General features: G+C 30.7%; 2 protein-coding genes across 4 annotated transcripts; one reads left to right on the top strand and one right to left on the bottom strand.

Moving 5' to 3' along the window:
* The first annotated feature begins 1,035 nt into the window (after positions 1-1,035).
* Positions 1,036-23,043, top strand: LOC125064749 (glycine receptor subunit alpha-4-like). 3 transcript variants are annotated; one of them, XM_047671949.1, is made up of 11 exons: positions 1,036-1,424; positions 13,087-13,150; positions 15,499-15,566; positions 16,220-16,440; positions 16,876-16,958; positions 18,006-18,158; positions 18,808-19,006; positions 19,359-19,566; positions 20,679-20,789; positions 21,085-21,153; positions 21,548-23,043. In XM_047671949.1, the coding sequence occupies exons 1-11, from the start codon at positions 1,416-1,418 to the stop codon at positions 21,761-21,763; spliced, it is 1,401 nt and encodes a 466-aa protein (XP_047527905.1). In that variant the 5' UTR covers positions 1,036-1,415; the 3' UTR covers positions 21,764-23,043. The 3 variants fall into 3 exon arrangements, with proteins under 3 accessions (XP_047527905.1, XP_047527903.1, XP_047527904.1); XM_047671947.1 differs by having other exon boundaries at positions 1,047-1,424; positions 13,083-13,150; XM_047671948.1 differs by lacking the exon at positions 21,085-21,153 and having other exon boundaries at positions 1,101-1,424; positions 13,083-13,150.
* Positions 23,044-23,931: 888 nt separating this feature from the next.
* Positions 23,932-26,572, bottom strand: LOC125064638 (mitochondrial inner membrane protease ATP23 homolog). The gene is made up of 5 exons (XM_047671792.1): positions 26,262-26,572; positions 26,111-26,156; positions 25,945-26,026; positions 25,630-25,854; positions 23,932-24,226 (listed from the first exon to the last, which is right to left on the bottom strand). The coding sequence occupies exons 1-5, from the start codon at positions 26,458-26,460 to the stop codon at positions 24,029-24,031; spliced, it is 750 nt and encodes a 249-aa protein (XP_047527748.1). The 5' UTR covers positions 26,461-26,572; the 3' UTR covers positions 23,932-24,028.
* Between the last annotated feature and the right edge of the window lie 379 nt (positions 26,573-26,951).

Raw genomic sequence — 26,951 nt, 5'->3', positions numbered from 1 at the left:
TAATGCATTTATTTTACAAAGTGATGATTTTATCGATAAATTAACTTTCATTAATTAACTTAAATCAACCGAACTCATCATTAAATCTTATAAAGGTTGTCAGGGGTTCAGAAAAAGATGAGAACTAGAGAACACAATGTTGAATACCAAAAATAAAAATATTTAAAATTTTTCTTTGGTGCATGTGATTAAAAAATATCTCAAACATTTCGACTTTTTTAAAGTAAAAAATAATTTTGTTGATATAAGCAATCCGTCCCGACTACGTACGGGTAAAATAAGGATTCCGATTTTCACTTTTGTAACTTCAAAGAGCGAACGCTTTCATATAAATTTATTAAAGTTGAAATTTATAAAAATTATATTCCACAAAATAAACCTTGTCCCAAATTTCAACTTTCAAGGCTCACAATGAGTAGTTTACGCTTTGCGTTGATAGTCAGTCAGGACAAACGATTTAACAAGTAGCATATTATATACGTTTTGTAATAGTCAATTATACATTGTATTTAGTTGAAACAAATTACTTCGCTTGTCTGTGTACGTCGTTTGGGGATTACGCGGGAATTTAATAAAAACATGACGCACGCAATGCCTTTTATGGATTAAACATCTTCAATTCTGTTTATTTTCAATGCAATCTAACGGAATATAAAGTTAACCAATGATATAACGTTTTTTACCAAACGTAGCACAATTTACATATGATTATAATATATATATGGAAGTAAATATATATTCTTATGTAAATATAATTTTACTTAGTATGTACCTACATTTGCAAAATATTATCTGACTATTGGGCACGGCAAGTCGGGTCACGCGATCGTGACACGTGCTATAAACTGACTTTTAGTAAACTTACTATACTAATCAAATTAAAATATCGGAACGAAATTGCATAGAGGCATATTCTGATGTTAAAAAATTACATCTTCGCCAAGGTTATGCATTGTTGCCGTTAACTAGATATAAATATTAGCATTAAAGAGCACATCACTTTTAAGCCGTCACTCATGCGAACGCCAGCTGCGTAGCGGATTGCGTAGCATGTAGTTTTCTCGCGTGGCGTCGCATCACAGGGTGAGATCGCGCGGAAACGAAGGTTGCGCCCGTGACCGCGCCCGCGCCCGCCCGCCGTCAACATCGCAAGTAGCGCAGTATCGCGGCGCGCTCTCTACTTCTCGGACCTCGACCCGCCGGATTCGGTACAGCTCGCGACTCGACCCGATCTGTGATGTGCCTCGTGAGCTGATGATGTGCAGCCGAGTGTGTGTTGTGAGGAAGTGCGCGAGCGACAAGCGGCGGCGGAACGCGCGCCCATAGCCCGCCATGTGGACGCTCTTCATGCCGCTGCTGGCGCTCCTCGCGCAGGGCGACGGCGTCTCTTTCACTCCAAACAAGGAATTACTTGAATGTGCAAGGTTCGTTACAAGAACTTCACAGTGACAGTTCACTCAAAAACTTTCAAAAATATTAATGACATGCTGAAACTATTTAAAACATTTTTGCGCGCTATTTTATAAGAAGCAGAATGCGAAATAATTTTAGAGGTTAAAATTTGGCTAACGTCGCCGGGACCTCGGATGAGCTATAAAAATACGCTTGTTACGACGGCGTTAGATTCGCGGAGACGAGCTAGACATAGTTATCCCTCGACTAATCATACAAAATAATAACTTTTACAGATGTTATGTCTTGATAAAACATTTGAATTATTTAAAGCTCATATAATTAGATCAAACGGTAAAAGGTACAAAGAACAACAATATTATATAAGATATTAAAAGATCTTAGTCCGAGCTCTGATCGATTTATATGAACTGTTACAATGTAGAACTAATTATAATTCAGGATAAACATAGCTTTGTCATTGTAGTAACGTAAGTCTTGTTTAATTTTACCATAAACAACCAACAATTCAATGAAGATATAAATAAATACACACGCTTAAAATACGATAAAGTATATATTATAATCTAAAATAAAAACTTCTACAATTGAATCATTTCGTGTCGAATGTGCAAAATTAGTGAATTTGTAAGATTGATCTCTGCTCAAGTCGTCCAAGGAGACGGGACGAGTCGCTTGGCAAGCCTCGTTGTTGACATAAACACTTGCGACTAACCGCTGACCGCCAAGCTTGGCCAGGTGCAACGATCTCAATTCTGACTGATTTAGCAGACATGTCCCAATTCAAAAGCGTGTGCGTACAACAAAATAATGCCTAATAATAATACACTACTTAGCCTTACTAACCGGTGATTATTAGTTACATTTATATGTTTGGATTTTTTTTTTTATTAAACAAAGAAACTAAAGCTACAAACAAAGCCTTCAAAAATGTTTAATAGGTAAACGATTTGGATTGTAATGATTTATAGGAAAGCGTGAAGCTGATACTTGTTATCTTTCAGACAGGATGAGATATATAATTTAGTATTTAACTGACATAACTCCATTTCAAATGTTGGAAAGAGTAACAAGTGAGTTTCGGACTGGTTCTTCTAGTTTTAACCTTTACTTGAGTTGAGTTGGGTTATAGCTGTGTATAAGGACGATTTAAAAGTGCTTTTAAAAGCTTACTTGAATAAAGGATACTTTGATTTTTGCAAACAATTTCTGCTAAACATAATCATGACAAATGTTATAACATAATTCACAAGATTTATTTCACAAAAGCTTAAGAAAGTTACTATAATAATGGGAGCCATAACACAAATTTCCGAGCGAAGGTTATTGTATATCGTCGGGTTTTCTAAAGCAAAATAGTACCTATTTCTTAAATGTTTAAGTAACTAATAAAAGGAAATATTATTTGGTAAACAACAAATCATTCGTTCATTCATTCAGTATTGGGGTTACCCTTCTAATTACATAAAATACCACATTAAATACGTTTAATGTTCGTGTTACATAAATATTATTTCGTTGCGTTTTATAGAATTAAAAACATAATTCAATTACAAGGTTAGTTACGATGTGGTGAGGTTACGATTCTTGCTCGGATGTTTATTTTTATTAGACATTATTATCTTGGCCTAAAACTAACTTTACGGAAACACAAAACAAGGGCCCTATTCTGATGATTACATACTTAAATTGATGGAAGCTATAGCATTATTTTAATCCGTTGTGAATATTTCAAAAATATTGTGTATGTACAATTATATATGATTCATAGCAAAACCTCAAATACATTTTAATGAACATGACTGAGCTATTAATATTTTATATTTTATTTTCAATTTTACATTCAAAAATCTATAAAGTCAAACTTTCGTCGTTATTTTTGTCTTACTTTCTCACGGATCTCATTTTCTGGTAGGGTTAGTTGGGTAGATGTAAGAATTGGTTAATATTTCTTACAGCGCCATTGTCTATGGACGATGGTAACCATTTACCATCAGGCGCCCCATTTGCTATATTATAAACAAAGACTTTTGATTATGTATTTATTATTAAATTTTTATTAGTTTATATAAAAAATACAAACAATTCTAAGTTTTCAAAACAAGGTAAGCTTCCGATGTTCATTAATGCGTCACACTGACGCAAACTTGCCCAAATGTGATGATAAACTGAAGCCAATTGAATAAACAAACCAACTTCCTATAAGCGACACAAAGCGTACCTTGAACTTCTAACAGTATCAAAGAACTACGGGAAGTGAATGATTTATATTTTATAAATCATTAGATGTTAGCAAAAGATTTCAATTTTGATTATGAATATTTTTAATTATTAAACCAATCTGTAACGAATCACACACGTTTCGATAATTGTACCTATTTGAGTTAGATGATCGAGAAAGATTATAGGCTACAAAACTATGACAACCACACTGTGAACAAGAAATCTTTCACAAATAAAATCAATATACCGTAAATTTTTTCATTAATGTGCTTGTTAGAAATCTAATTGTTAACAGATATGAAGTAAATTGTAATTTTATTTTATAAGGATACCTGTGTCTGCCTTTATGTATTCAGTATTTGGTACATTCGTCAAGTGCTTGCTGGCGAATGAATAGCCGAACGTTTTGTTAATACGTTGACTTTATGCTCGTCTAACGTGTTACAATACTCAAATTTTATCAACTTTTAATGCAAGTTTATTTTAGTGATTGGTCAAAGTATATGTAATTCTCAAGCAATAATTTTTTTATCGTCATTATACATAACTAAAACCAATTTTACCAAAAAAGAGAGTAAAAGAGATAAGAAATGGCAAGATTTTGATTATATTATTACTTATACATTAATTAATGTATATCCTGTACGAAAATTATAAAATGCACGTCTGAACGGTCTTAACCTAATTTTTTACATGACATTCATCCGAAAACTTTTAATCAATCAAATATAGAGAACTATTTATATATAGGTAAAGGAGTTAAATTATATTGATCTTAACAATACTTATTTAGTATTGCTTAAGATGGCTATGGTTTTTAAGAGTTAATGGTAATTTAATAGTAGGAACTGACCAAAAAATATTACAAATAATATTGCGTTTATCCACTTTTCCGTCAGCCTTTTTAAGACAATCTTTTCGTACGTTGTTTCAAAATACGTCATTATATTTAGCAAACAAAAACTGTTTTCTTGGATAAATCTCCGCCAACGTTCATCTCTTTTGGACAAATTATATACAAAAACCCTCCCCGTTTATTCGAAATTCAAATCAAAAACCGTTGACTGGTGTAGAAAAAGAATGCGAAGACACAGTCAGACAAAGAAAACAACTTTGTTTTATATAATTATAAAATAAATTTAACAATGAATTTGTTTAAACATTTATAAAATTGCACATCATAACATAGCGTATAATATATGATAGATTCACAGAGTATCAATAGATAGTGTGCCTTGTCTGTGCATACATTGCTCTATAGTCTATAACACGAGTATATCTTGTGCAGTTGGGTGGCCTTCGTTCAGAAAGAACACCGAGGTTCAAATCCGTGACAAACTAAGAGCTAGTACATGTAAAGTATATAAGTAATCATTGCTCTACATAAAAATAATGAATAGACTGTTGTATTAATTATCCAGATCATAGAGGTCAAGTGGTGAGATTTGCTTTAATAAAAAAAAGTTCCGGATATTGTTAGAAGTTGTTTTTTAAATTAATTACACTAAGAACACAGACAAAAAGGTCTTCAATATCGATAAATAGTAGTCCTCAACAAAAGACAACATACTTAATTTATTTACGTACAGAACTTACTCTTGTTTACACTTCTTGATTACTTTTTATTTCCAACGTCTTACAATTAGAATAACCTAAATAAAATGATAACATTCCAAAATGATGTATCATTTTTAAATACTTAAACACATATTTTAGTATACAAATCAACCATTCAATATTTAACGAATTATACATAATTACCGTACACAAATAGGATATTTATACACGGTAAATATTCCAAATACATAATCGAATCAACGAAATTCCCGACACGACACATAAAACTTGCGATTTCGCAAATAATAGGAAATATGTGTTGAGAGTAACCGTAAAACTATAACACTACTTTATGACAACAATAACCTTTCAATGGCGCCAAAATTAACCAGTTAGCATCTGCGTCATTATTAATCCAAATATAACTAGCGGGTGGGGTAACTGTGACAACAGAAATAAACCCTCGCTCTGAATACCTATCATTGCACCAGAGTCTGTCGTATTTGTATATGCATAACTATTAGAGCAGTGATGCGTTTACGTGCGCTGATACACATTTGCGAGTATAGATTTTAGTAGAGTACGTTAAAGAATTGTGTATCGTATACAAATATAAATTGTAATTGTTTCTGAGTATTGTTCATACGTTCTTCCGGTAGAAGTGTGTTTTTATCAACGTATTGTCATTACTTCCCCACAATTAAAGACGAACTCTGCATGCATAAAAGTAAACTGAAAATCGTTAATATATAAAAAGTATATAATTATTACTATCATAAAAAAAATCATAATAATTCTTTTATGAAAACTACGTTAATTTAAATTAATAAGGTATAGCTATTATCAAAACAATAGAATTAAACTTTATTTGAAAACAAAAAAACATTAATGTATTAGAGAATTTGTGTAGATTTGTGATAATATTATTACAAATATTCATCACTCTTGTTATAGGCGATGACAGTTCTTAATTTGTTCTCGAAGTTCATTTTAATGTTGGTCTACTTAGTAACAGCTTTTGGAACTACGGTAATTAATTTGTTTAGTAAATCAGCTAATCTACAATATCTAATACAATTTTACAAGAATGTAGAGATCCACAGTATTTAAGTTGATAATTATAGCTAAGATTACTCTCATGAATAATATTCTTAAACCAAATGTAACGATAAAATCTATTCTATCATTAAGATTATTATGAAAATGAGTCCGGACAACAGCTATGATTCTTTCTAATATAGTATTTGATTAATCGGTGCCGTTCGAGTCGTTTCGCGTTTTTTTTTCATTCGTGGTTGTTTTTTTTGGCTGTAATTCATTCTACGAACGGAGCGTGGCGATAATCGGCAGACATATGTATAATTGCCGAGCATGGCTTTAATTACGCTCGGCAGTGTGAGATCTCCACCGACACGACGTCGACAATCGTGCATTCTCTCGCTACGCTATCCCGTGCAGATTCGAATTCTATACAATTAAGGAATACAATGAAACGTTTTTGTCTTTCAAAGTTTTCGTTTGAAATAAATTTATTTCAAAATGTGCTACTTTTCGTAAACATAAAATTGCTTGTAGATATTATTTTTAATACTCAGCGCTAAAAAAAAACCACAACCTAACAAACGAATCGCTTAATATTTAGTTTAAAGACATACACTATGTATTTTATGACAAACGTCCGTGCAGAAACAAAGTATCTGTTTAAACTCAGGTTACTTGATATGAATTAGAGAAGATGCTTTCCTCTGATGTGTCAAGAAATCTGGGCTTGCTCTGCAGACGACTTGGCCTGACGCCAAGATACGACACATACCTGCCATGACAGGCTATCAAGCGCTGTTACCCAGTAAATAATTGCTTTATTATATCTCATAAATAAAAATGTATATTTATATATCATTCATAGATTTATAGACTTCGACAACGTTTGACCGATCAGCGTGAAAATTGGCACAATATACATATTTTTCAAGGAGGTTTGTATATTATCCACTTCAATGTAACTCACTACTAAATGGTACTTGGCTGCAGTACAGCCCTGCTATACCATAAATGACTTACGTATTTCATTACAATGTATTTTTAATTGTTAATATCAAACCTAACCATTGAGTCATTATTTTTTATTTTCATGAATAGATTGATTTGAACTTATCAATATGCTCTAAAATATTACACTCCTACAGTCGAATATCTCGACTATTTTCGGTTATAAGTATAGAAATATTTTTCCAATTTTGTTAAAATATTGAAATATATATTTTTTATTAATAAACTACATATTATTTTGTTCTAGAAGAGCTTTAACTTTATGGAATTTATAAAAAAAAACATTAAACGTAATTCTTTCATTATTACATTCTATTTTGAGAAGTGTCCTAAATTTATGAAAATAGAGGCATAAAATATCAGCGAAGTATAAACGTGAAATGCTTCTACAGCCAACATTATAAACTTATAAACACTTCAATAAAATTTTATTTGTTTAACGTTGGAGGGAATAAAAGTACATTTTAAAATAAAACAGATTTAATATGCAATATTAAACATCTGCCAAAGATTTAGGCTCATTATTACTACAACCTACAATAGAACAGCGTTATAAAATCATCTTCAATATTAAATGTCTAGAAGGATTTCTTCTTTAAAAAGCACATTTATTATCCACTAATTGTCGCCCGCGGCTTTGTACGTGTTTCATCATCAGTTTATTCTAGGTATAAAAATATATGTCCTTCTGTAGGTTCAAGCTCCTTTCATACCAAATTTCAAAAAAATCGGTGAGTGGATTGGCCATGAAACAAACAACAAACAGACAGACAGAGTTACTTTCACATTTATAATATTAGTATGAATTACTTTTTTGTCTCAAGTATTTACACAAGAGTCACTATTGTTTTATGTTCATTCATAATTTAAATGCCATTTAAGCGCTTTTAATTCAATTAAAGAAAACGAGATTTAATGATCAAACATTATTTAGAATGACGACGAATACAATCCATTTAGCTTGGAACGCATTCTAATTTCTCTATGTTCAGTCATTTTTATAAATATTACAAATATGTGGTAGTTGAATAAAAATCACTCGAAGAACTCATTGTTCAACAACAATCAAATCGATGAAAACCGTTTAAGAAGCTCGTTTGGAGTGGCAGAATTACGTTGGATAAATTATACACACTCGTGTGTGTTTTTCCATACTGTCTGTGATAAATTATAAAACCGAAATTAAATACAAAAGTAAGAGGTACTCACCCGGCCTTCACGCCGTAATCTTCAGTTGCGTTTCAGATGTCACTATTCTGATATTTTTGGACCATATTCGAGCGTTAAATGATAAATAATGTCTAATATTTGTTATAGACTAATAAAAAACAACATAGAATATTTTAAAAACGTTGAAAATAGTTTATATTAATGCATATATGAATATAATTAATATTAAAACAAAATATACTGTGCGCAATACAACGGTACCTCTGCGCAATGACATATAATTATGTTTCGTTAAAATGTATAATTTGACTTTAACGCATACGTACTCGTAAAGAGATACCACTTAAACTTCTACATCTGAAAATGATATACCTACTATATACTATTATACTAGATAGTGGAAAACTAATAAGATAATTGAATTTCACTACAAGTCCACTTCTAGTATGCACTGATGCATTTTGATGCACGAAAGCGTGAAGACTGCCAAGTCCCAAATTCCAAACTGCTACTGAGAATTTCTGTAGAAAAATTCAATATTGGACAAACCTGGTGTTTGATCTCAGTACTTTTGGATCGGGATCTGCTGCCTTTAGGCCAATGAGGCAGCTTTTTGTCACAAAACAACCATAGTAATTAAATGAAGCTACCACCTTTTTTATCATCTGTATAATCTTGTATTGAATAATATGCCTTCTTTACCAATGTATTTTTTACAAATGATTTGAATTTATGAAATTTCGTCGAAACTGTCGGAATTTTGTAAGTAAAATTAAAGTTGAAATAAGTAGTTAGATGTAGTAGTGGTGTATTATAAATAAAGATATACTAATCATTAACTCTTAGTAATACACAATATAGCTGAATTATTAGCAAATCGCATGAAATACTTCTGCGTCTAACTATTCCAATAGAAATAGAACATATCTATATATATATATACATATGACCTAAAGAGATACATGGACGTTTACCTAAACACCCGTTGAAACAAAAGCCTTAACAATAAAAAACTGTCAATATTTATTATTCATACCACATTTAAACCACATATTGCGCAATTCAAACAATTCTCCAAAACAGCCATAATAACAATAAGAAGTATATAAACGTTAATAAGCTAAATAATCTATGGTAAAATATGCATATTATTTAATTTAAATCAAACAAGTGCAAACCGATGACCTAGAACGATAATAGAAACAGTTTTTAAAACTTAAGTACTTTCAAGTATGCGTGTATTGAAGTGGATTAAATTAAGTGTTAATTAATATTCGACCATTGTCATTATTGAAAATTAAAAAAAAAAATTGTAAATTTAAATGTTTGTATCGAATGCCTTTTATTATACATATGTTTAATTTAAATCTAGTATATGTAGTTATTGTTCATTGAAATCAATCTGTAATTCACGATAAGTTATTTTATTTGTTTTTAAATTAGTATCCTTAACTGCACTGGACTTACATACATATATATGTAAGTAGATAGTAGATATCAAAACTAGTAATTTTTTAAAACATTTATCAGAATCTCATATTCTGTAAGGTATTAATCTCCAAGTTTCATTGATTATAAAAAAAAAACATTACTCAACAGCGTCAGACAACTCACAGTAATCTTTAGAAGTTCATTTGTAATCACGACGTTCTCTATATCTGAATATTTGTATACTAAAACTATATTCTGATTCTAATGTTTGAATATCAATGTCTTCATATTCATAACAAATGTTTAACGCTTATGCAATCCCGTCTGGTTACCGCCCACTCATTATATACATATTCTTCCGCTGAAAAGCAATAAATAGTATTGTTGTGTTCCGGTTTGAAGGGTGAGTAAGCCAGTGTGTTTACTAGCATAGGTGACATTTAGTTTCCTAGATTAGCGGCTAATTGATATGATGATTTGAGAAACAAACAATATCTCTTAAAGTCTATGGCCAGTGGTAACCACTTACCATCAGAAGGCGCATTTGCCAGTCTACCTAAATTACATAAAATTAAGTATAATTTCCATTAAGCGAAGTCAATCAAAAAGTCTTTATATACGTTTTCCTGTCGTGAGCAAGACAAGCTATTTACTCGCAAGCAGTAAGCAATTAATAGAGTTCACTTCTGAACTTTTACAAGTCTGTTACAATGTATTATTTACGGTCGAGAAGGTTACGAAATTAATGTAAAGTTGTATTTAAATTGTTATTCAATTCTGTAGTAGTGTAGTTTTAGTTCTAGACCAGTTCGTATGTAATAATTAATGCAAGTATCGCGTGTATTTGAAATTCAGCCACATTTTGGACACAAGTAGACCTTTGTAAAGTTCACATGGTAATACATGGTACGATACCTATCTTTGGAATCAATAAGTTTTAGTCTCCTTCTTTTCAATTAAATATGAAAATATTTTTAATAATTTTCAATGTTTACGTATAATTAATTATATGTAGACATAAAAATTACATATTAGGTTTACGATTACATTCGTAAAATAACGATAAATTTTAATTTCTTTCAACATATTAAATTCTATCGTGTTCATCACCCGCATTGTAATAAAAAAATAAATAAATCTATTCTATCTATTAAGCTTTAGATTTGTTTCTAACATTGTATATTAGTAGATATTTTTTATATTGTTATGTAAAACCAATACCTACTTTTAGTTTGATTTGGAAGATCCATTTTGCGGACAAGACTCCCATGTACTTTATTATTCGATAATACTTATCATTTCTTATTTTCAACTATACAGTACGAATGATATAAAAATGTTACAAAGACAAGCTATATTACTACTATAGCTGTTTATGTATGAAATATAGTATCTAGTTGAACATAAATGAAATACTTGTCATTAAATATAAAACGCTTAGGAAAATATCCAATTAATGTTATCTTATTATATAAGTCTCCCGAGTACTTTTAGAGGTTTCAGTATCTGGTTAAGATATGAACGAGCCGACGTGCACTGGTGCAACTCAGAACGAATAGATATGATCTACAAATAAACATCTAAGCCGGCAGCTTATCGCATCTTAGGCGGTAAACGCTAACATCACTATAATAACATTAGTTGATAGACTTCAAACTATCCTTGGACAGAATACTCATTAAACAGATATTTACATAACAAAAATTATTATATATTTTTAACGAAGTTTTTATAACGTATTAATAATATTTTATTTATTATTTTGGGATTTGAAAGTATGTATATCAAAATATAATTTACACTTAATGTAATTGACGATTAAAATGGCTATAAGCAACATTCATTTACGATAAGTTTTATTAGAATTCCTAACTAGAGTGTTAGTGTTATAATATTATAAATGTGATCGGAACGACATCATTGGAGTCCGTAAAGTATTTTTATATACCTACCTACCGTAAAAATTCACGAGACCGATTTAGCAGGTAAAATGTGAATTTTATAAATTTAAAAAAAAACCTAGCTAAAACATACCTGTTTATAACATATTTTACAATACATATACTTAATCATATTATTATATTTAATTCGTCGGAGTATGCTTTAATAATACATAAAATTTATATTTATATTTCGATATTGTATACGTAAAAAGTTCAACGGGTGGCCATTTTGACGTTTACGGGTGCATTCAGAAAGTGTGTTCCGATTAATAATAATTTCGTGCAGGAGTAGTTAGTATATTTATTATTTATATTATTAGTTTTATTTATTTTACCCGAGCAGAGCTGGGTTTTCATCTAATACAAAGTATTTTCATGAAAGGAAAACGATTACATATTATCAAAGAAAATTATTTATTATTATTATTATATTTTTATTGATAATTAAGCCAATGGCATTGTGGCAGTAATTAAAAGGGTATTAAGATCTTAATACTTTTAATTAGAAGTAAATTTTGTTCTAAGAAATCCACATATGTAGGCGTTTCGGTGGTTTGTAGCATGATATAAATTGTATATGTATGGGTGCGTAGTTATAAGTATTCACACATTATTCTTATGTTTTTTTAATAATGTTATATGTATTGTTGATTTTAACAGCGTTTAGTCGTTCGAAAAACAATTCTATAGTCATAGCAATACGCCTCATTATAAACTTAACACTTAATAACTAAACTGAAACCATGAAAGTAATATTCTAGCAAACAAGAAACAGAGGGGAGTGTGAGTAAAATAACAAAAGATTATTTAGCCATTAATGGAATTAGCGAACTCAAACAAACTCGTAGTCTGTGGTAAATTCTATAGTTAATGTTATTTGCTGATATCGGCAACGACTTGAGAAAAAAAAAACTAAAATAAATCTATGTATATTGTTTTTTTTTTTATTATAATTTTTTGCACAACAAAATGACACAAAGGCTGATTGTGTTTAAGGCTGTTTTCTCAAACAGTCAACCCCAAAACGTATACAACATTTGATTGTACCAAATTTAAGTACACTAATTAATATTTTACCTATGATTATGACATTAGAAGAAATAATTGCGATTTAAGTTAAATATACTGTTACCAGTAATCATTTAATAATAACTTGCAGTTATTATATTACTTTATTTAAAAATTTGAACAATACTCAAATTTGTTTGTCCCTATAATATCTATAGTTTTTTTTTTTTTAATTATAATTGTTATTGCCAGTATTTAGGTATTTAATTTCTGTAAACTTTTTTTCAGCCAGATCCTGTATATAGACCAACATGCATATCAACTTCCAACAAACTACAGTAGAAACATTCCACCTGGTGAGTGAAAACAATTCTCATTTTTAGCATACAGATTAGGAATAGTGTAGCATATCTTGAACGAAAATCGCGGCTTCTTAACAAGACAAACATCGCTTTTGTTGTTCTCAGCGACGGATTAACCCTTAATCAAATTAACCAATCACCTAGGGTATCACGTCTGGTAGGGCACCTGAAGAAGCACAAAAAAACCCGTCCTTAGGATATTACGTCTCACTATCACATCACCAAAAACCATAAAAAAAATCATAAAAAAGCAACATCATAGCGACATCCAGGTGCCAAGTCAATATTTAAAAAAATAATGATGGTATCATGTGCGGTATCGCTCAGTAGATATTTTAAAAATCAATGTGAGGTTTCTTTAACCATTTTTCAGTTTAAATAATATTTTAGAATATAAAGCGATTAAAAGTTTTTAAATTGGGGTTCTCACTAATATTCATATCTGTTACCAACGAAATAGTCCAAAATATAAACAAAATTATTATTTTTAAAACAAAAAACCCATCTCATCATCTTATTTTACAAAAAACCAATGTTTTAGGCGGTAAAGGTTTACCGATTCTAGTTGACATATGGATAGTGAGGTCCACAGGCGTGGATTGCTTAGGACATCAAGTATTCTTAATCCGTCACTGATTGTACTTAATTTATATTTATAATATTTGGCATATTGAATACATCGAGAGAAAAATTACATTTTTTGAAAAAAATGTCAGCCACTCATCCCACTCATCATCCTATTCCCGCAATAATATAATATTATATGATTTATTAAAAAATAAAAACAAATATAAACTTTATATTGGAAGAAATAAAATATGAAATCGTATTATTTGTTCAATTTAAACATTAAATGGTGTTGTTTATAATAAATTAATACACCTTTGCCAAATAAATATCTGCATCTGATATAGGTATTCGATGGATTATTATTTGTTTAGAAATCAAATTGCAAATAAAATTATAAAGCAAGTCACAACAGTAACAGTTGCCAATACAGAATTAATATAATTGATAAACCTAGAAAATTATGACAGTGATAGAAAACTGTATAATACAATCCCTTTGCCTGAATATATAAAAAGGTCAAAGGTAAGTGCCGCACTGTTACAACCTTTTTGGATTTAGGTACCTGAGTTCGTTATTTTTAACAGCTTGTATTTATGGAAGAGTTTTTGCAACGCATTGATGATTCGACCAAACTAGACAGCTATCCACTTAAGACCGGACATTAGTCAGCAAAACAGTCACACGTCACTCTGACGTTTGGCCAATCATTATACAAGCATTAATTTACCATACACTGACCATGAATTTTCCGCGATGGCTCTCACGAAGATTGTAATTAAGATTATATTTTATATAATAGTAAATAAAAAAATCAATAAGACATTATTAATGATGTTCCGTCCATCCTACTCTAGTAATCTATTTATGTATTTTAAAAAATATCATTCAAGCAAATTTTCGTTATCTGTATTTGATGGGTCATTAAAATCTATCGTCTGCACCTTTGAAAACAATATTTAAAAAATACAGTCAGCTATTACCTTTCATTAAGTGGGTTAGCTTGGCTTGGTTTAATTTTAATAAATTCAGCAAGCTCGGTAGTAAAGACGGCGTATCGGTGATATCTCCGATGGGCGCCATAAACCCACGGTTAAAAGGTATACGTCCACTGGATTCGTAGCGCGACACAAGTCAATGAATATTCATTTTTATCTAATTTTATTATATAAAGTCCATGTTATAATAAAGCAAATAAGTATGTCTAATTAGGTAAACTATAAATAATATACAATAATCAATTAAAAATTAATAACAATTAAACAACGATTATATGACGGTAGACCTAGTGGTAAAAAACCGCCTTCGCCTAAATAGACACTGAATCTTGTAAATAACCACTAACCAGGAGATTAAACATGTTGTATTCCTTGTATCTGTTATTACATTGGCTGACTCTTCAAACCGAAACACAACAAAGCATTGATCTTTTGTAAAATTAGATGATTAGTGGGTACTCACTCACAAAGACCTACCGAGTAAGAACCACAAAAAGTATTAATATTATAGGAACACTTCATAGACTTCAATGAGTAAACGCACTGTTTACTCATTGAAGTCTTTGAAGGGTTTAAAAAAAAATACACAGTACTTAAGCCCAAAATGAAATATTAAATAATTAACAAACAATTATTTAAAATTAACGACTTATTATACCACTAATACATAGCAAAAATTTAATGGACGTAACCCTAACGACTACAACCTATGCAACAGTTTATAGCAATTCAATGAAACCGAAACGTCAAGGTCTGATTGTAATTTCACTTTTACAGGTAAAAACACGACAGTTTATATCGGAGTAAACGTCAACAGAGTATCTGGAGTCGACGAGAATAGAGAGGTATTTTTAAACGATTGTCTTCTTGAAATAGCTGTATCATTAAATTCAAGGTCATTTGTAGATACAAATATTACTTTAATGATACATTACTCCTATTTCCGATAAAGGAGAGCAATTAATAATTGCAATATAATCTTACTACCTATGTCATAAATAAATTAACATTCTATATACATAAAATTAACGATATATTATTGACTCATCACGATATCTCCGAAATTAAAGGTCCGATTATCCAACGAGGACGCTCAATAAGAACAGATTTTCGGAAATTACAACTTCAAAGAGGAGAGTGGGGAGTTCTTGCTTTGTATGAATTTTATCTGTACGAAGTCAGGACTCGGGACGAACTCATGTTATTTTCCTCATATTTACTACTCATATTGTACAATCTTCCCCTCAATAATCATTCCCTCCTTTTTATTCATATTTATTTATCGGCTCATTTTTTTATTTAAAAAAAACTTTAGTCATGCAACTAGCCAGTTATTTCATCTGAAAATGTAGAATATTTTTTAATTTAAAAATTAAAAATACAATCAGTATCATAATTAAAACATAAAAAATAATTAACTATTACAATTATTATTTAAAATGTCCATAGCTACAAAAATAATATTACTATAAATTAATTTGTCCCTTAATTGTTCAAGGAGATCACACTAGACGTTTTCCTACAAGTATCATGGGAAGAGATGCGGTTAAAAGTCCCACCGGGGCGGTCATACATCGACCTGCCCTGGGAATTCCGACAGCTGATCTGGACCCCAGACCTATATATATGGCAGCTGCAGACCATGAGAATATTGTCGGTGTTACAGGAAATGGCATCGTTGCGATTGTATGCCAACCGCACCGTCTCAGTCAGTATCGGGTTCGTCTATTATATTTAATTATATATTTTCTACTACATATAAGACAAAAAAACAACATATAAAAGTTTATAATATATGTTTTTTTAATCACAATATTTAAATATTTTACAAAGCTAAAAGTTGTGAAAGAGGATTGATATTAGTAAATTAAAGTAAATAGTTTATTATTACTACTAAAAGTGCGGGCAAAAATCACAGAAAAAATTAAATCTTGAATTTTACAAATGACACTTCTCAAACGTACGTCTATTCGTTAAATTAGGACGAACCCTGGGAAACTAGAACGGATAGCAAATCTTTAGCTATAAGTGATGCTAAAATCAACATATAGACGTAGAATTATTGAAGTATATCACTTCAAATATAAAAATTTAATAATAGATAATAGAATTGGTTCGTTTAAAACAATTATATGTTTACGATTTAATTTTCAGTGCCACGATCACCATCAAATGTGAAATGGACTTCGTTCTCTACCCGTTAGATGTACAAAACTGCGCTATAGACTTCAGTAGCTGTGAGTAACGATAATTTTATTTTATACAAAAAGATTTAACTAGTGACTTTTACTGAGTTGTTGGCGGTTTCATCTTTTTTTTTAATTTCAATTACCTAATTGAATAGAATTGAGTCATGTTATTACTAGATATTAATCTCTCGCTTCGCTTGGCGTAATGTAAATAATGAAATTTTTATTTTAAACCAATTTTCAATAGATTTTTTCCAATCATTAAGAAATAAACATCTAATCTCGCAAGCGTATATAAAATTTATTTCTTGCTACAAGCTTGAAAATGTTGTGTTTCTTTGCATTACTAATATTTTATTCGCTCAGAAAAAAAATATAAAAATTTATTCACTGAATTTATTTATCTATTGAATTATGCCTTAAAAGATCTGAACCCTTTAGAAAAACAAGTCATAATTTAAGAATAAGTGGAAAAAACAACAGGCATATCTTAAAACGTGAATGGAATCTTTAATTTAGGAAAAGATCTCAGAGCCGTCCCAGAGTAGACTCAAAATAGCCTTTAAATTATTGTATTAACGTCATTACGGCGTATGAGCGTCATGGTATTATTATAGACAAGTACATCAATGAATCTAGTTCAAATGTAAAATTTACATAATCTACGGGCCCTTGAGTCATTAATAAACTGAGCAAAACCAGTCAGTACTCGAAACAGGGCTTGGCCAAAAAATAGTGTTTTCTAATTAAGAAAAGTTAAATCAACCCAATACTTCGGAATTTGGCAATAATACACTTCTGCACCTCTACCTCGAAAAGCACGAATGCAAATTAACGTCCAATCAGACTGTGATAATGTGGAATTACAGTATACCTGTTTGCGGACACGCTTTTGTAATATATTTCGTCTTTAATATAGGCCGCCTAAGCGAAAATTGATCAGCGATGTTAATGGACGAAAATAACATAAGTTTATTTCAGGCATTTGTCCTATTTATCTGACAAAAAAATAACTGTATGCGTTGATTATTCTTAAATGACAAACTTACCTTTAACAATTGTTAAAGGTAATGTAAATATATTCTATTTTTATAGACAAATACACGAGAGAAGACGTGCGGTTCGAGTGGCGTGAAGTGGCGCCTTGGTTTGGCTTGGCCGGGGAGCAGCGACGCGAGTTTCGTCTCCCCAAATACGTGGTCACATTTGTTACGGACAAAAGTAAACATATTCGAAATTTTGGTGAAGGTAAATGTATATTTATCGCTTTGCGCTTCACTTTTCGCCCACCTGTAACAATTTGTAATTAACCTTTACTAACGCTATGCGGTATGCTTGCATGACGCTACTTGTGCTTGTTACGAATGAAAAAAAATGTGAACTTTAAAACACTGGGATTAATTAAGTCTTTATTATGCTTGAACTTGAACATTCGTAACTGGCTCAATCGTGTTTTTTTTTCATAGATGTGACGTGAAAAGCATATTTATTAATTCTAATAGAAAGTGTGCAAAAAAAAACTTTAAGTAGAAATGGTTAATACACCTAAAATTTTGTTCTACATATTGATTTTAAATAGAGAAATAAAAAAAAAAACATAAGTTTTAATTAATTTAAAATGTGTAGTAGAATGTTTGTTTGTGGAGATTCTATTAGAATAGACGCAAATATAATTTTAAGAGTTACTCAATAAATGTCTTGAAATTTGTCAAATCCAATCACTGTAAGTTTTTGATACTAATTCCTTTTTTCAATTGCATAATATATTGAACGTTTAATATACTGACTCCTTTGTATAAAATATTATTTATGACTTGACCTCCATAACAGTCTTACCATTACTTTATCCTATCTAAATTTATTAAAAAGAAAACAAATGAAAATAAAATATTCACAGGTGAGCATTCCGCGGCACGTTTGCAAATCAAGCTGTCTCGTGAGCTGCGGGGCTACCTACTAGAGAGTTATTTACCTTCCTCCCTCTTTGTCATCATATCTTGGGGCAGCTTCTGTGTCATACCGGAGATTGTACCGGGACGGATGGTGTTGCTAGTGACTACTTTGCTCTCATTGGTCACCATGTTTGATACTGTGAGGTTGGTTTAACCTTTATTTTGATATTTATTTAAATAATTACAAATTTCTATTATTAATTTTTAATTTAATTTAAACCTGAACTTCACTTTTGTCTATAAACTTGCAGTTTTTCAATTGTGTAACTAAGTATTTTATAAATTTGATGTTATATTTACATATTTTCATTTGTTGGAAGCGGCTATAAAGATTTTGATGAAACCTGTACCAAACGTTCGGTAAAATTTAATAATAATAATATCTTCTATGTAATGTATACTTAAATTGAAGTCTTAAAAAATACCAAACAGAGAGCAACATCTTTAAGAGATTTTAAAAATATTTCAATTTAAGTATTATTGGTGTCATTTTCAGCACGAATTCTCCCGATGCTCTGGAACTGAAATGCATTGAGGTTTGGCTGATCTCGTGCACGATATTCGTGTTCCTTGCGTTATTAGAATACTTCGTGGTGCTTTTTGGCATCCGCTATGACAAGAGTTGGAGTAGACGGCGACAAGACCTTCGGCGCGCCGCTTCCGCCGCGCAACTCGCGCCGCCTATACATATCAACCATTCACAGGTAAGTACCTGTTTTATGTAGAACTAATACAATATATTTGTGTAGTATAATATACCACGCAGAGTCCATACTCCAAGCAAATCTAAATCAAAGGTAGATATATGTACGTCGTTGACCTTGCTCGATCGGGCGTTATCGATAAATCCCCGCACATATCTCACATCCCCGCGCCCTGTGTTTGTGGAGAAAAGTGTAACAGGTCTGTTCAGCATAACGTCTCGTCCCGCACTGCATTTTTAGGCGACCTGGGGAATGCACCGAAAATTACGCGCTTCAATTATGTATGAACTTCGTCAAAAAATATTGTGATAAATAGAACGCACGTTTTGAATTTCGAAATTTAAAGTGAGCAGTTAATCATAGATGAATTCGTTTCAAACGTATAAAATGCACTACCAAATCCCAAAGGACGTTTTCGTCATCCGGATCGAGAGGTATACCAAACTCTCTATAAAGCTTTCTAAAAGACCTTGACCTGACGAAAATTACAGTAATCTATTTTAAAATGAACGTCCGAAACTCTACTAAAAGGTTCCTACCAAATTTGGCTCGATAGGAAGGGCAATACGAGCAATGATTTTAAGCGTTGATGTGCATTGCAAAGGTTAAATCAATTTATTGCATTCATCATGTATGATGATAGATCGATGGTATTACCGAAATTCTACGTTTTAATTTATATATTGATTATTTTTCATTACAAACTCTATCATTAACCATCCACGTATTACATATTTCGGGAATCTCGTGACTGTATCTGAAAAATAAATGACGTATAAAGATTCTAAGTTTGTACTGAAAATATCACCAATAAACAAAAATTATTTTCCTTTTTATAGTTTTAGTATAATCAACTTCTTGGTCTAATTGCTAGCCTAAATAGCTGCAGATCTCGAGATCTTGGGTTCTTAACTCGCTTCGAGCCAATAAAGACTTAAGTGTTTACAAGATATATCATTCAGCAAGCAGAGATATGAAAAAGGCTACAAACTTTCTAGATAAATGATCCTCTTGATCTGAAGTGTATTTACGGGCTTTCACTTTTCTCACCAGGCTTTTGTAGTCAAATTTCCTTGAGTTTATTTTATAATGAAGACTATTTTTTTTAACAGAGGTTAAGTACACCAGTTAGCGGTACACCTCAAGGTGGTGTTTTCTCGCCGCAACTCAGTGTAGAAGATGAAGGTCTTAAGCAACAATTCTCTCATCAGACAATTCAGAGGGTAAATATTTTTATAAGCAATGAACTCTTAGCATTTACATCTCAACTCGACATCTTGAATAAATTATTATGTATGTAGACTTCAAAAGCATTGAAAATATACAATGCAGGATGTTTTAGCCAAACGTTATCATGAACACGCACATGTTTACACGACGACGTAAAAAAGATGTGTTCAATGACTAAGTAGTAAGTAAATTGCATTTACACGGCATCAGCTAAAACAGTTGTACGTTAGCGTACGGTATATGTATGGACTTTGTTGTTCTTTCTTAAATTAGGCAAACAATTTTTAGTTGTCATCTAAGGAGAGAAGGCTTCGAAGAGACAATAAAGTCGGATGTGAGACGAGAACAGTCAGTAAGGTAAAAGTTCAATGCACTGTGTGGGTCACGCTAAATGAAGCTAGAAGAACTTTATGTCCATCCATGTAGACTAAATTGATTTGAGTGCATAGATAGACAATAAGCTAGAACTTATAAAATTCGTTAAAAGATTACACAATATTTTAACTCTATTAGCGCAAAATTTGACTATTTTTAAAGCTTTATTATCTTAAACTACCTTTTTTGTGGCTCCGTATAAATAATTAGACAAAACAAGTACCTACACCAATGCTTTCATCGCATTGCACACACAGGTATGTTATGGACGCTAGTAGATTTAAAATTGTAAATTGAAGTTGTAGTATGTTTAATAATAAAATGCCAAAAACATAAGAAGTCAAAACCCGATATTATTTAATTATGTTCTCTTTAGGACTCGCCAATTTTGGACACGATGCCAGGTGACTCCTCTGGAAGTTTCTTAGTAAGGTTTGCTGCGATGGCTGATCGAGGCGTCATGTTCTGTGGCGCCCAACATGGGGCACTAGACAAGTTCGCCCTCATGGTATTCCCTATTTGTTTTACTCTTTTCACTATCATCTACTGGACCACATATCTCAGTGAAGCACACCGAGCGATGCCCGACTAATGTGACTTTGTGTAGAGTGCCTACTCGGTATAAGACAATTGTAAATATTAGATAAGCTGCTAGATACTTTATTAACGTTTGACCCATTGTTAATGACGATTTAATAGTTAAGTTTATAAAAAATTTATTAAAAAACGTTACACTGTTTTATAGGATATATAAGTTTATTTAAAACATTGCAATATGTTTATTGTCTTGATATATTTTAATAATAATGACGAAATAACAGAAATTTATTATAAAATCATGATATGGTATGGCCAGGAGAAATGCAATAATTTAAAAAAGCAATAACTAAAATATAATATTGTTATTTTCTTGTAATTCAAATAATTTAAAGCTTTATCTATTAAAATAACACTGTACTACCATTTTCTAAGATATTCGTAACTATCTGAAATGTAATTATACCGAAGAAGTTTTCAGTATTCTTGAAAACTTCCCTTATGCTGATGAAATGAATGTCATGTGTGTGCCTAATGTTAATACTTTTAAGAACGCTTTGACTATCCGTCCTATTGTACAGTTCTGAATTTAAAATGTGGTCAGATTTGAAGATCCTATTTGTATGTAGACTGAAATGTCATAGAGTTCAAAAGAATTAGCATCCAATTTGACATAGGTACTAATTCTTTAAGCTTTTACTTTAATATAATTATTTGCAGAATATTTTTTATCTCCTTGTTATTTTACTATAAACATATTTACTAGTCCATCTCACGACTTTATTCGGTTAGACAAAAATAAGCAATTCTCGCTCAGCGAAAAATATTATTCATCATCATCAGTGGTTTTTGCAAGTTTTCATAAAAAGTGGATTAACGAGTTTTTGGTAGATATTGTATTGACAACGATTGATATTCAAATAAATCCTATGTTTAGAGTTTAAGTATTTATTAATGTATAGATTACAAACATAAGTCTACATTAAAGATTTTGCCTTAAAATATCACACGACATTGGGACCATTTGAGCTCAGTAGATTACTAGAACATCACGCCTTATTACTGTGCCTTTCGCTTTACATAAATATAACATTATAGGCTTAAAAAATAATTTTAGACAAATACTTTTAACATTGTATTTTCTAAATATATTGTTCATTCGTCATCAGCTTAAACAAATTAAGAAGCACGTCGAGTTTCACAATATCTTACACGATTATCGAAAAAATATACACATTCGGTGTATATATACAAATAACATGTATATAACAATTTATTTCATACTTATCAAAACTATTTAATATGCACATATCAATATTAAAAAAATATGTACTTTACGGGACACCCATTAAAACGAATAAAAATATCAAATGATTTAGTTTTTTTAATCAATTGTTATTATTTAGTAAAACTTAAAATAGCGCGTAAGACGCAATTTTTTTTAAAAACGACATTTTATGCTAGTCAAATGTAATTAATTAAAATGTAAATAAGCTTGTCTTATACTTATTTATTGCTTTATCTGCTGGCTTTTGCCTCCGTGGCATATTAAGGCACAAATATTTTTTATGCACAAAGTTTCAAAATCATTTTCACTACGGATATAGAATTAAAAAAAAAACTAATCCGTACCTGTCAGATCACAACGACATTAATTTGATCTCTAGAGACATTACTGTTATTATTAATCACGTCATAAAAGAAATGAATCGAATAATTATTAATATAGCCTAAAAACTTTTTATTTTCAAGTAACTATTAATAAATAATTGTATATATCTTTTTAATATAAAAAACCTCATTCAATTTTTTTTTATGGATTGTTTGTTTTTTAATAATTAGAGTATTAATGTCAAGTAAACGTATTTCGGCATTAGCTATTGTATTTAATTACAGTTTCAAAAATCGTTTGAAGCTTGAATGCAGGTTATCATTTAATTTAATGTAAAACTTTGCATTTCTTTATGAAAGATGTATAATAAAAACATATCTATAATATGAATGTTAAAAAATCATAACACATGATGTTGCCAGCAACTTATTATTTACCAATAAATATTGCCTCTTAAATATTTAATTATTAAATAAATTAATATGTTTTGTGTTTAAAAAATAATAATATAAGTTGATTACTGTTATGTGAACAGTAGTTAATAAAATGAAGGTTTCAATTAGACAATACATATTGTATGTGTAAATAATAGTTGAAATAAAAGACATTATTTTAAATAAATTAAAATATCTTTTATTATTTCACCCTAAAATTGCAATAAAACCAATCGCAATATGTACATATCTACATTACTTTATGTTCCTATTTTTACAAATCATATCCATAGTAAGACGCTTCTCGGTAAGCACGTTCCATATCCTCTGAGTTCCTCCTAATTCTTCTTCCTATGGGCTCCAGGTCATTGTAACACTTTGGAAATACTTTTTCTATGACGTCAACAGCCTCTGCCTTACCGATCTGACGTACAGCAAGGACTGAGTATAGTGCTTTTGTTTTAACACAATCCTGCAAAAAAAATGATGGTGGTAAATAATTTACAAAAACTACTAAACTATGCAATTTATAGTGCAGACAATGTTGACAATATTTTATTATAATAGGCTATTTGACAATGCGAAAAATAAAGTGTTAATTATTGTAATCAGTATAAATTATGAGTTTAAAAATGGTTATTTATTAACGAAAGTTGAAAATAATAATTAATTTACTCAAAAATCCATAAATAAAAATGCCTTTTTTAAACGTTTGTCACGTGACACAAAACGCTCCCGATTGGTCGGGCTTATGATGACGTCACTTGCTTATTAACCTCGTTTGCCGACTGTATGTGGATTATAAGTGCCACAGATTACAAGACAGGCAAGTGACGTCACCGACCCCATTGCAGCGCCATATTGTCAAAGTAGCGTTTTCGCGCGCTATTTAAATATGGAATTTTTATTTGGCTATTTTTCAGCAAATATGTACTAGAATAAAAAAAAAAAACTTTTACTGGGTTCCTTACCCTTACCTTTACCTTTACTAAATAATATAAAATGCATTTGAAAAACCAGTCAAATAGGCTATATTACTTTTACTTTATTCTGTGTAAAAGACATTAATAAATAGAGCTTATTATATAAAAAGCAAAGAATTAGTATTAATTGATTTATACAGGATTATTATGACATATACAGGACATAATATATTATATTTCATTTTAAATTGTTGACTATGTAGTTTTACATTTAATTTATGCATATATATATGTGCATATATGTGCATGTAGGAGCCTGCTTAAATAAGTATATATAGAGGTTATTAATTCTCATGTTATATATTGATATTATTATAAATAATAAATAAATAAATATTGGACAACATCACATACATTACTCTGATCCCAATGTAAGTAGCTAAAGCACTTGTGTTATGGAAATCAGAAGTAATGACGGTACCACAAACACCCAGACCCAAGACAACGTAGACAACTAATGAACTTTTTCTACATCGACTCGGCCGGGAATCGAACCCGGGACCTCGGAGTGGCGTACCCATGAAAACTGGTGTACACAATACTCGACCGCAGAGGTCGTTATTATTATTATATACATTGTTAACATTTAAATTTCTTGAGTAAAAATAAATTAAGTTGGTTTTCGAAAATTAATCAGGACAGGAGGAGTAACAATCTATAAATCTACCACATCTGGGCTAAGGAGGAGAAAGTCACAACAATATTCCACCACACTGCTCTAATGTTGGTCGGTGGATTCATATGTAGCAGAATTTAATTGAAATTACACAAGTGATACTGTACTAAATACATCATCAATATATAAATATATTATAAAAAAATAAAAAAATTAAACTTAACACAAATGTATACATTTCTGTTAATTCTTTAACTGCATTAAGTTGAAGCATACCTGATGAGCTTGTTTAATTTTTGTCAATGATGCATCACCTTGTGACCAGGCACTAGCAAATGAACAATGTGTGAGGTTGGCAGCTCTGATTTCAGTGCACGCAAGGTGTTCCATATTCTTGAAATCTAGTTCATTACGGCAGTAGTCGAACATGTGGATCATCTCATGAGTCAAGACTCCTTGTACCATACCCTTACGTGTTGATACATTTTGACATACCACAATCTTAAATAAGACAAAAAAAATTGTAAAGATGATACATGATTAAGATGTAAGTACACAATATATTAAATAGTAAATTAAAAGAAACTGTACCTGATTTAATTGTGGGTCGTAACCACCACTGACAGAATAATCACACACCTCACAAGAGATATGCCGTCTAATATCGACAGGGCTACAAAAAAAATTCACATGTTAATAATTTGGTTCATGTTTGTGACTAAATGTTTATTTAATAGATATATGTACTTCAACTAACCAACCAGAGCTCTTGAGTGCTGCCAGCATCACCTTTACAATAGGACCTATAAGATATAATAATTATCATGATTTGTGTTCATTTCCATATTCAAATTTAAAGAATTAAAAACAAATGTTAATTTTTATTGAATCAAAACTATTACACTTACTTTCCTTTATACAATTATACACATTCTTCTCACATTTGATTTTTTCAATACCTTCTTTTCCCTCTTTACCTATCAACACGTTAGTAATAGTTGGTTTAAATGTTCCTCGTCTTTCTGGATACAAATCATAACCCCAAGCTTCTTTCTTCTCATTACCGTTTTCATCCAGTTTTGATGATTCTTCATTTTTACTAGACATTAAGTTTTAAATATTAATTTACAATTTATTTTATCAGATCAGTACTTAGTACTAAGTAATATATAAAACTTTATTATAGTTTAGGTTACAAGTAGGTAATAGATTTGTTGTCCCGTTCGTTCCTTTGATAATTTGACAATTGACAATAATTGACAGTGACACTGACAAATTATTTTCTAAACTATACCTATCGTCTTGGAAAAGGCAAAATTGTTTTACATACAGCCCAGAATATGTTTTTAGTTATATTTTTTCTGTTATCGTGTTATCTTCATTTTGTATATATTTTCGATTACAAGTTGATGTAATTGACTTGGCTATTATAAAGAAAGAAAGGATGTCTAATTATAGAAAAGCAATAAATTTACCCCTGGATGCTTATGAAGCATTACAAAACGACTTTAGGTAGTTATTGAGATCTCAGATGAATTCCCGCTTAAGGACGTACGTCTTGAGTCGAATTTATAAAGTACTAATAAGAACTATTGGTT

Source organism: Vanessa atalanta, chromosome 6 (genome assembly GCF_905147765.1).
Source record: "Vanessa atalanta chromosome 6, ilVanAtal1.2, whole genome shotgun sequence".
NCBI classification, from domain to species: Eukaryota; Metazoa; Arthropoda; class Insecta; order Lepidoptera; family Nymphalidae; genus Vanessa; species Vanessa atalanta.
This window is presented reverse-complemented; position numbering and strand designations above follow the sequence as displayed.

Bases quoted from the DNA above. Each gene is read 5' to 3' on its own strand.
- LOC125064749 (XM_047671947.1), top strand. From the start codon at position 1,333: ATGTGGACGCTCTTCATGCCGCTGCTGGCGCTCCTCGCGCAGGGCGAC. The intron at 18,159-18,807 runs GTAAATGTATAT...AAATATTCACAG, and splicing joins TATTCGAAATTTTGGTGAAG to GTGAGCATTCCGCGGCACGT. The intron at 20,790-21,084 runs GTAAATATTTTT...AACAATTTTTAG, and splicing joins CTCATCAGACAATTCAGAGG to TTGTCATCTAAGGAGAGAAG.
- LOC125064638 (XM_047671792.1), bottom strand. From the start codon at position 26,460: ATGTCTAGTAAAAATGAAGAATCATCAAAACTGGATGAAAACGGTAAT. The intron at 26,027-26,110 runs GTTAGTTGAAGT...TTTTTTTTGTAG, and splicing joins GCACTCAAGAGCTCTGGTTG to CCCTGTCGATATTAGACGGC. The intron at 24,227-25,629 runs GTATGCTTCAAC...TTTTTTTTGCAG, and splicing joins AAATTAAACAAGCTCATCAG to GATTGTGTTAAAACAAAAGC.